General features: G+C 30.7%; 1 protein-coding gene across 1 annotated transcript in view; it reads right to left on the minus strand.

Moving 5' to 3' along the window:
• mmd (disintegrin and metalloproteinase domain-containing protein mind-meld) overlaps positions 1 to 12,477 on the minus strand; it is a 420,228-nt gene that overhangs the window by 167,086 nt on the left and 240,665 nt on the right. Inside the window, exon 4 of the mRNA XM_088272686.1 lies at positions 6,733 to 6,881. Coding sequence (XP_088128812.1) covers positions 6,733 to 6,881 — 149 coding nt within the window. The remainder of the gene's footprint in view (positions 1 to 6,732; positions 6,882 to 12,477) is intronic.

Consider the following 12,477-nt stretch of genomic DNA (forward strand, 5'->3'; position numbering starts at 1 on the left):
ATTATGATCCCACAGTCTTCGTTATATCGTATTCGGGGCATGTTTTTGATTGATTGTAGAAATTCCATTTCGTGAAACAACAAACAAATATCCTATGAATACTATATTTATCGCCGATATGTTTACCTGCATAACCAAAACGCTGTTTACAAAACAAACACTGTCGACATAATGAAAACGCTTCAGTGTAAATATTTGAAATTGACGTCATTTCAACTCGATCATCAGACAAGATGGAGGGAGGACCCAGCGACACTTCAAATAATAGCAATAAATTATTATTCTATGGTCGCGGCGGTGAATTTTTATTCTTCGCGCGATGCGGCGTCTGTCGAAAACATCATTTTAAGAAAATAATGTAGGCCACAGATGGCTCTATTGAGCAGTAGAAACCAGATATTATAACGTATGAAAAAAGCAATAAAAGCAATTCTTGGTACGAGTATTCAAAACTAAGGGCTTTGAAAAAACGTTATTTAAATTCATTATTATTATTAATTTTTCAGATCCATCCATCTTTTCTGCTAACGAAATTTACAACGGTAATACAATCTGCAATTTAAACATACGTATGTAAATAATTACAAATACAAAAGTTCGATACTTCAAAATCTTAAATCTAGTAAATTTATAGACCAATTCCATTGGAATTACAACACAATTTTACATTCGAATACGAGCGTGTTTTTATATACCTATGACAGGTTGGTATAAAACATATTTTTTAAACATATTTTTTTATCGTAATTGAAGCGCCATCTATTGAATATATACTTTATACAAAATATTGTTCTGCTAAAATATTGTATACCCAAAAGTATTGTGAAATACAACATAGTAGAGATGTGTACTTTATATTTTCTTTCGATTCCATTTAACCAGACTGAGCCACAACAACGGGTGACAGTGTAAAGAGAGATTATAATATGTTATTTATGTTGTTTCATATTTATAACGAATATGTCTTGCGAGTTAGATATCAGTGCCTTTTTCTTTAATCTGAGTTGATGTGTATTTTTAAATATGTAGATGAGAAGAATATTTCTTCAGTACAAAGAACCTCCCTGCTTCAAGTTTTTCTTTAAAGAATTTTTCATATATATGATGAATGTATGCCTGTCACCGAGAACCCAACAACTCTCGTCCTAGTTTTTGCGAATAAACATAAAGTAAATTTTTCGCATTACCTCACTTTTGTCATGTATTGCGTAGTAAATATCATTTTTCTTGTAACATTTGAGAATATATTACACGTGACATTTCCAAGAAATACTTAGTTTTTGTGGAAACATATCGACTGTTGAAACTTTACAAGAAGGCTTTGTTTGAAGTCACTTCTTTACATAGGATGAGACGTTATATAAATAAAAGGATTTTTATTTCATAAAGGATTGATGAGCTCATAGAATGTTCGTTTGCTCGAAATTCTAAGTCTCCGAAAGTTATTCATTTATTGTTCTGAAAATTTTGTCACAACGTTGCATTCAAATATATAATACGATTGTTTTTAAAAGTGAATGGCGTTTTTACTTGGGACAGGTAAATAAAGCTTTTTGATGACAATGGCAGCGCCAGTGTTGAACGGAACAACAACACACGCAGTGCTTTACATTCCTTGTATCGGAAAGCGTGCTTCTTGATAGCTGCAGTCACCAAGCATTTTTAATATTTTCGATCGCATTGTTGTTTCAGATTTTGAATAACTGAATTTCGTACATATGTACAAGTATTTGTTTCTTCCAATTCCGTAAAATTTTAAATAAATTAAAATATAGTTTCGAATAAAATCGTAGTAAAATAATAAAAGTTATGATTTCGAATGATATATTTATAAATTAATTTTTAACATCTCATCAAAAATGAAGAAGAATAAGAAAGTCTGGGCATTTACGGGGCTGACGACCCTCATAGGCTGGTTTAAGTGATCACTTTGCACACATGAAACATTCACCAATTCTACCCATTATTGACAACCACACTACTCAAAGTTTTGGAAGTCCTATATATGTATATGAACCAATTTCTAAACATTTTTCTTGCATCACTAGAACTTCACTATAGACATCTATTGGTGAGATGAATAGAAGCGTTTTTTTAGCAGAAACTCTTTTAATAGTATATGAGGTCCGAATCCTGGATTATAATCACATGTATGAGAAACGCCAGTAAATGTTATATCATTTTCATTTTTATTATTTTATTTTATAATCTGACCAGTTAATTTATTAACGACATTTTGAATGTGTACTTGTACACACTTAAAATGTTCTACTTATACTTGTTCACACTCAAAATGTTGTAGATAAATTTATAATATTTATATTTCTGACAAAAAAAATGTTTCATTTCTAAAGGCATTTACTTTTTACAAAGCCCGCAGCTTACGACAGGATTTCAGATAATCTCATCCCCCAGAGATTTCATATTCAAAAACAGTCTTATTCTCATTCTTATGTTGGGGTGGATGAAAATATTATAAATATTATATTCTTTTCCAGTACCCCGTAGGTTTGGAAGAACCTACGAACTTGCCTGAAAGGCCCCATGTAAATGGCGAATGTAAATGGGGTTCGAGATATATTGTTCACCCACTTTGAATAGAGTCAAAAACAGCCAAGAAAAGTCTTCTATAGTCAAAAATGGGGGTTAAATATTTTATTGGCGTTTTTGATTTATGAAGCGGAGCTGAAAATGACAACAAAAAAAGCAAAAGAATGTTTACAATAAAATTAAATGGCGTTAGCCACACTTGTAGCGATGTATTTTAACTGCATAAATAGTTTTATTTTATTGATGTTGTTTCTTTTCTCAATTAAAATATACCTAGAGTTGATATTATACACGCGCTTTCTACGTCATGTAGATAATCTTTATATTACGTTTAGTATTTTGTAGGTTACAACCTTAGCATTATGAAACCGGTAGTGATTATTATTGCTAGTAAATAAATGTTACTGAAAAAAAGTTGTCAAATTTATTTATATCACATTGTTAACTCATTTAAAATCAACGTCCATAAATTTATATTTTTCTTGTCATGTCACTCAAAGTGCATTCGTATAACGTCACTCGAGCACTTTTATTTCTAGTTTAAAATCAAGCGACACAATTTATTGCCCCCGCTGCTTTACTTATAACTGCATTTGTATATTAAGCTTTATTATTTGTTTATATATTCAAGGGGTTGAAAACAATAAAAATTAAGATATTTTATCTAGTTTAGGTATTTTTTATTAATATTTTATTATTTTAACGTGTCATTTCCAAAACTGAAGTAATTGATGCTCATATTAAAAAGTTTTGTTACTTTATTTATTTGTTGTTTAATTTTTATCAAGACAGAACCGAGTCATAAGAATCAATATGCTTGTAGTGTAAAATAATTAGGTTATTTATATTACATGTAAAAAAAATGGGTTCGTTATATTGAGGTTCCACTGTGGGACAATTCTTTAGAAGATGAAACCAATATTTGTGTACGTTCACAAATATTAAGACATTTCAAAAATATTTTTTTGTAATACACCATATTTACGTACCTACTTTTTATGTTTGTATGAAAGCACTAAACATAAATATTTCATAAGTACTAAATATGTACAAAGGTAGTTAAGTTAATAGGGTTTCTTTATTAGAACGATTACATTTTTACTAGACAATATTATACGTTAGAATTAATTTTTATTACAACTGGTCTGTTATTATACGGCTTTTCGTATAATATACCGAAGTTTTTGGCTCAAGGGACATCAACTGCGCATTATCTTTATCAAATTAGGCAATTCATTTTTTTTTCTCGACTTTGGTCACATTGAATAAAGAGCAAAAAAGATTAAAACTTTTTAAATAAAAATTAAATAATTTAAGACGTATCAAAGACTATCGGTCTGACCCCACACTGTCACAACTTGATTCCTATTTTTAAACCTTAGCTGCTTATGTATTGAATGAAAATTTTTGAGTTTATTCGGTAGTACATTTTTTTCATGTAACACTTTTTAAAGAAATTACTACTACTGACCCTTAATCGCACCCAATGGTGAATAGAGCACTGCATCAAATCAATGTAATTTTAACTTGATCTTAGATTATATTAGGTAAGATGATCAGTTCTGCGCTAAAGATACCGGTTTAGAGTAATTTTAAATAAATATGAAAAAAACAATTAAATTCATTTTAACCCCCCACCTTTTGAGAATCGAAATCAGATACAGAATTATCACCTTTTGATTTGATGATTTACAAAACAAAATGAAAACTGAATATTGAATACAAATTTATTATCAGGGTTCAATAATTGAATTATTTATTATATTTGTGGACGTGTGGAGGTCCTTACCAAAAAGTTACATTTCAAATATTACACAAATAAACCTTTAAATGGAAATCTGTTTTATTTACTGTATTCTATCAAAATCTTAATTAAAGTTGCGACAAACAGTGAGCAATCTTATGTTAAACTAATATAAAATCATTGAACAGTTCCAAAACGTAAAAAAATACAACATGGAATTCCTGTTCACTTAAAATCATTTATAATGGAAATGTAACGTTTTGGTGAGGACCGCCACATGTCGAAAATAGTTCCGTGAAGTCGGAAGAACTAAATTGGCCGAATTTCAAGTAGACCGCCCACATTATCGTCACCAGCGTGATTAATGAATGTTGACATAAGTCGGAGCCTCAACTTCGATAGGAATAAGACCTTTCAATGCACGCTGAAGGCAGCGGGGCCTTCTCACAGCCAGGCTGTTTTTCAGGAAAACCTCGCGTGAGGAAGCGAGGAACAAAGGAAGGCGCACAATGGGGGTCTTTGTGGGAATATGTTACTGATTGTTTTATCTGGGAAGGAGTTGCTTTATGAACATCGCGATTTCGGACCATTGTGAGCCGATCATCTTGGATGGGTTTTGTTCACCAGACATGAAATGAATTACTTGAAAAAAAAACACATTTTCAGTATAAAAATAAATCAAATTAACATATTTTCTTTAAAACATTTTGAGAGGTTCCAAATATTTTTTCACAAATCGAAATTATCTTCATGCAGAAGTTGTTTTTTTTTTACTTTTGGACTTTCTGATGTGAGCTAAATGATTTTACTTTTAAGTTGTACAATATTTTAATATGTACCTATTGTTGAAAACTGTTTATTTATTCACAACATTTTGAGTGTGTTCAAATACTACTGTTCATAAATCAGGATTATCTCCACGTTCAGCAGTTAATTCTTACATTTTTGACGATATCTCAATACAGATGAAGAAGAATATGAAAGTTTGGGCATATACAGGGCTTACGACCGTCATAGGCTTGGTTAAGTTATGACTTTACATGCATATAACATTCACAAATTCTACATTGTGTCATTAACACTACTCAACTTTTTTGATGCTTCTATATATATTATTCAATCTCGTGACACCGTTCATGTGAGTTCACAATAGCCATTTATGTTGCAATGAGGAAGGTTTTTATTGGGACTATTTTTATTTGAATGCGAGGTTTAAATCCTGGATTATATTCACATACTCGAGACCACAGAGAAAACTAAACTGAAATTTTTTATTGAGCTTGTAATTTATCAAAACGTGTTCACAAATCTGGATTTTCTCCACTTAGTAGTTCTTCATTTTTATATTCTTTCCTAGCGGTGGATGGGTGCTGCATCAGATCAACGCGTGTTAACCCGAGCGATAATTTAACTATGGTAATGTGATCAGTCGTACACTCTACAAAATAGGATACAGGAATAGAATAAATTTCTCTAGAAACAGATGACGTGAGTAGAAAAACTCACGGTTAAGGACATTACTGCTGAATGGAGGTGGAGAAGTAGGTAGATACTATTAGTCAGGGAGGGAAAATAAGAATAGCAGCAATGTCTAAGCCATTAGGGGTTGCACTTATTCATGTTTGTATGAGATTTACACTAAAAGTGTGTACGAATCAAACTCATGTAGACAGATTAAGATTAAATAGGTATTCTACGTACTACGTACTTTTATTTTAATCATAACAAATATATATTTTTTTAACAATTAATTGAAAAAAAAGATATCATAAGGGAGTATCGTAACGGAGTTTTTTTTAATATGTAGGTATATTTTATCGTTAGATATAAACACTTTTTTTTTTTAAATTTATCAACATAGTAAATTTGTATTGATTTCATATTTATTAATTCGATTTTTTTTTGACTATCAAAATATTATATCTTAAATCTTGTTTTGATTTAATATTTTCTAAAAAAAATTCAGGTCTTTTTTTATTTACTTCCTCATTTAATAATACATATTTAAAAAATATGTTATTAGTTAGTGAGAGTTTGTGGTAACGTTACATAAAAAAATTTTGAAAGTGTTCATATTCCAGAAAATAATGTTGATTTATTAGATCACATAAAAACAATTTTATAATTTTTTTTTGTCATATAGATAATAATATTATGTTTTTTTTACACTATTTACTACTGTGTATAGATATTTCTAAATAAATCTCTTTTTGACTAGTACAACTTTTATTTAAAATACATTGTAACTATTTTTCTAGAACTTTTTATGTCAAACTTTATTGCTGTTTGTTGTGAAATCACTCGAATGACATATTTGGGCATCGTGTAGGGTCGAGTGAACTATTATATTCACGCTTAAATCCGTATTCAGTCTCACAAAGTTTTCAATGCGTCAAATAAAATTATAGTTTAGTGGAAAAATCCAAAGTTTTAGTTACCTTCTGCGCGCCCACTTCTCTGGTGGAGATGCCCATTTTCTCGTGGTGGCGCAGCTGCACGGGGTAAATAATCTGGTAGTAGTGCGCTCCGATGTTGCGCACCAACTCCTGATTCTGGCGAAACTCGCGCAGTAACCGCTCCACCTCTCCTGAAAATTAAAATAATAAAAAAATGTTTTTAAAAATATAATTAACACATAAACTAGACATCACGCCATTTTCCGCGGGGGAACGTAGAGAAAAAAGTACGCCACACTAAGCTTTGCTAATATTATTCGTCTCTCCCACATTCATTCAACTTCTTATATGTATATAGTATACCTGATAATTGTTCCAAATTGATTTATCCATTCGGCAGTCACTAATAATAGTAATAAAGTCAGTAATATTTTTTTCATTTTTAATTTAAATTATTCATAATGGTAAGCACGCTCTGCTACCGTTCTGGAGGTCCCGGGTTCGATTCCCAGGGGGGGTAAAATAAATACATATAAGTGATTTTTTCACTGTACTATTTATTCAATATTACCCTGGACTGGTGCCAGAAGCGGAGGGTTGATCACCTTTCCTTCATGTGTAAACGATCAAGATAACACTGCGTTTGTATTACGTAGTGCCCTATGCACCATTAGGGTGTGGATAAGGGTTTTATTATTTTATTAATTTAAATTTTACTTGGTAATAAAACTATTATTTAGAATTTATCGTGATACGTGTTTCGATTCATTCCGCATAATTTTAAAATACCGTATGTGAAGCAAAGTCTAAATTTTAAACTTGTGTCCTTGGGATGTTGAAGGATGCATCGAAACACGCCTTATAATAGATTTTAAGAAATAGTGGTATTTACTTAGTTAAATTAAAATTAAAATAATATTATTCCGAATCTTGATCTGGCCACTTTCAATTATTTAAAATTCGTAATCATTCCAAGTTTTCCTGTGTATTCTTCTGCTCTCATTTTCAATCACATACGCTGCATAAATTTGTTTTACCTTTCTTTTGTCACCAAATTGTTCTACATGTCCAAAACATATCAAGACTCCTTTTTTAAATTGTATCGATAATGTTTATCTCAGTCCTGCATTCTTTCCATATTTCACTAGCTTAAAATAACAGTGTTAAATACAAAGCAAATATTATAATAGCAATGTCAAACATGATACAAAAATGACGTTTTATTTAATAGTTCAGTACTGTGGAAAAGATACGCAGATAGTAATAAAACGTTTTTAAAGAAATATATTTTTCCTGTCCAAATACATCAGCTGTTGTAAATCAGACATTTAAAGAAAATATGAAAAAAAATATATCAACGAATACAAATTTTCCCTCAGACAAGAAACAACAAAGGCCTAAAGAACCGATCAATGTTGCCCCAGAGAGCTTACTTACTAAATAAAAATCTCAGACTGCTGCCAGCTTATAATTTTTATTTTCCATACTTCCTTATGGTTCATATGGGATTTTTATTGTTTCTTTTCCGCGATGATGGTTGTATAATGGGTTTGCTAGGATCGTAAATAAGTAATTCATTCGTTGCTTACAGTTACGTTATGTTACAATTTTCTCAATTAATTTTCATATAACGTACTAAATCAGACCAAATACGATCATAATTATAATTTATTACTCATAGTAGAATATATTCTAAGCAACACAGAATATCCTTCTGCAATTAGTTAGGTAAACATCGTATATCCAACATACAGAGCAACTAGATTTTCTTACATTTTCCTTTGTTATAGTGTATATCAATGGACGTATACCGTGCCTGAAAAACATGTTTCCAGGAAAAGCAACTAATGGCTTTCTTACAAGCGGACAAAACATGGAATATGGGAATGTCTAATTCTATGTCATTGTATCCATACGTATGAAAAAGAGGCGCGTTTTGTAACTAGCTTTCAGCGGTTTGAGAAGTTCGTATTACTTTTTTCACCCCAAGCTAAATATAATTTGAATGAGATGAAAATATGAAACGGGTATGATAGAGCATAAGTATTTTCTCCGTTTTTCAAAATTTATAACAACCATTTATAATGCTTGGCTAACATATTTGAAAACTATTTGTTTCTATTCATGTTTTTTTGAATATCGTGTTAGGTCAATGAAATATATCTTCACACATTTTTTGTAAAATTTATTTCACTTGTTACATGATCAATAGATTAATTAATTTTTTATCAAAAATAAATTAGGTTTAATTCATTTTAAATGTTGTTATACCCAGAAATTTAAGGGTGGAATAATTAAATATGTAAGAACAATTAGTGTGTTAGATCACAATATATATGTAAAAGTGCATTTTTATAAATATATATGTTATGATATAAATGTTTCCAAATGACTAAATAGCTGTTCAAGGCTGATCACCTTTTCTTTGTTTATTTATCGATCAAGATAACACTTCTTCTATACGATACATTGCCCTATGCACCATTGAGTGCGGATAAGGTTAGAAAAAAAAATTACATTTAACAAATGTCGCTGCCGTTTGGTAAAAAATATCATGGTAGAATTACCTGTAACAAACATCGAATAAAAACATGCACATATAAGAATGCAAGATTATGTCAAATTTACAAAATGATCGGTGAATTACGATAGGAGATTTAAGATAAAGATCAAACGAACGTTATAAATTATATTTATCCAGATATGTAAATATTATATTTGATTTGCAGGATTTGAAACAAATATTGACAAAACTTGTTGAAAAAAAAATCTGACGAAGATAAAAATGAATTTGTTTGGAATTGGTATTTTGACTATCTGGATCAAGGTGTCAACATTATTTGGTTCCTGATTTACGACATGGAAAAACAAATATTCAATTATCAAAAGTACGCACGCAAAGCATGATGGTAATCGACTTAATGCCATTTTGTGACAAATAGATTTCTGTTTATTTGTGTTTTTTCCAATAACAGCAATAATTTCAACACGGAAACCTACAGTAAATAATACCACCCATTGTTAAGTATAGACAAAATATATTTAAAGCGCTTTTATGATTTTTTTTTCTATGGTCAATGACGAATTTATTGGCTCGTCCGTTCTTTGTGCGCGAGAGATTTATGGTTGCGTGCGCGAGTGAGGGGAACAGATTAACTTTATATTGAAAATGGATTTATTGAAAGCAGCATGCTGCTAACATTTCAAGCAAGATTGAAAAAGAGACAAAATCCCCATGAATCGCAGTAATTTTTCGATTTTTTGAAAAACGTTTTGATAAAAATAGTGTTGAAAATAAGAAAAGTGAAACACTTATGTTTTATTTTTAAACGCGAATAAATAATTAAGACATTAAGTCTTTGCTACGGTACAAATGTGGGTGATTTCTAAAAAAAAACTCTCATTTCAATTTTTATCTACTTGGGAATAAAATTTGATACCTTCACAATTACGGAACGAAGCTAAAAATATATTTGTTTTTTTAAAAAAAAAAAAAAAGGAAATTGCATTTATTATTTACCTTGCTTATTATATACAAGGTTAATAAATCATCAAGTGGGTTTTAGTTAATTCTATTTGTTTAACTGGCTGGCTTAAGTGATCACTTTACACACTTCTACACTGAGGATAGCTTTCCTAATCTTTTCTCATCCTAACATAGATATCTCTAGGAACTCTAGCACACTGTGTTTCGAGTTTGATTAATATATCCAGATGTTTTAAAAATTAATAAGCAGTGTGGTTTTCAATCATAGATAGAATTGGTGAATGTTGCACTATGTAGTGACCACGACAGTTGTACGCCCTGTAAATACCAACATATTCCATATTTTTCTTCATCTTTGTTGAAATGTCAAAAAAGGCGTAAATATAACTCCTAGATCTAGATCTGTGAACAAGTATTAGAAGACACTCAAAATCTTGCTGTTATTTATTTATTTATTTTTTACAAAACATATTACATACATAATTTATATATTGTATATATAATATCCCCGATGAGTAATTTCTATTTCTCAATTTCGAACAAGGGAACAGGTTTACAAGGCTGGAACACAAATAATAAAGTTCCAAAAGAGATTTTTTTAAAAAACCAAAATTAATACCTGGCAAAATATAAAAATAACAGGTCTGATAAATAGGCATAAGAAGCATATTTCAAAGAAATAAATGAGAAAAACATAAGGTAAGAAGCATATTTAATAACCAAATAATAAACATAATAATAAACAAATGAGAGAATATAAAAAAAAACATAAGGTTAAAACAAATAAGGTAAAAAAAATTAGAAAATATGAATACTAAACACTACATATATTTCTTTTCATAGAGTATTTTTTCAGATCATTTATTTTGGATTCTCGAATGGGTTCTATTTTATATATATGGCAGGCAGCTGGTTAATTTGGGTAAAGGCAATATATTTTAAGGACCTTACTCCACATGTATTTTGTTATGTCCTCGTGTATTATGATTATGAATTATTAAATAATTCTTTAACAAACTTGTTTTCTAAAATCAGGTTTATTGTATCAGTTCATAATCGGAATATCAAACAAAATCAGCTGTTGGGGTGATATCCGGTTAACAAACCACGTCGAATTATCCGTATGTTCAGTAGTACAAACAGTCGGACATCCATCTGCCACATCCGTCACAGGCTGCTTCCTCCAATGCAGCTTAGTTCATGCCTAATGAATGGGCGCCACGTCACTTGGGAAGTGACGTATGCGGTCGGTAGTGACGTCACTGCGCCGCAAACTTGCTCCCTTGAAAACCGCCAAACGCAAACACGGTATAGATTTGCGCTTTATCCAGTACAGCACGAGAATTTATTAGGCTCTCCCGCTTAATTAATATATTACGTATTAAATAAGCTTTTACATTTGAATATTCTGATTCAAATATACCTCTGTATCGTGTATCGATGTAAACATTTACCAAATTCAAAATTTAATAATATTTGGTGCACGTAAGTACTAGTTAGTTCCCATATTACCGAGTATATTCGGACATCGAAAATTCAATATCATTTTACTTTTTTCTGATCAATTAAAATAAATGTATTTCAGTTATTTCATTGAAGTCTGTGTATTTACAAGGCTTACTGCCTGCCATAGGCTGCTTTAAGTGATGACTTTTTTTTTTTTTTTTAACCCTTATCCGTACCCCAATGATGCATAGGGCACTGCGTCACATAAACGCAGTGTTATCTTGATCGTTTACACATGAAGGAAAGGTGATCAGCCCTCCGCTTCAGGTACCAGTCCAGGGTAATAATATTGAATAAATATCACAGTGAAAAAATCACTTATATTTATTTTACCCCCCTTGGGAATCGAACCCGGGACCTCCAGAACGGTAGCCGAGCGTGATGACCATTACACTACGGAGGCGGACAATACATGCATACATGCATAATATTAACCATTCTACGATTGATAACCACACTGCTCAATTTTTCGGAACTTATAAATATATAAATATAATGATACAAACGTTGCTTCATGTGTAAGTTTGCGGCATTATCTGTGGTTGATTTTAGGAAGTTTTTATTAAGCAGAGAACTTTTTATTTTTCAACGTATGCAAGATCCTTACCAACTTATTTCACAAACTACGAGACGCTTGAAAACATGATTTTCAATTTTGATGAAGTTTATAATTTTACCTTTTTTTATCGAACAGTTGTTTGTTGTAAAAGTGCATTTTCTGATTGGTTACAGATTTGTTTTCCAAATATATGTTTTGACTCATTATTTAGTAATTGAAATTAAAAAAAATAAGA

The sequence above is a fragment of the Brachycentrus maculatus genome, unplaced genomic scaffold (assembly GCF_059751285.1).
Source record: "Brachycentrus maculatus isolate JH-2025_06_01 unplaced genomic scaffold, ASM5975128v1 h1tg000514l, whole genome shotgun sequence".
Lineage (NCBI taxonomy): Eukaryota > Metazoa > Arthropoda > Insecta > Trichoptera > Brachycentridae > Brachycentrus > Brachycentrus maculatus.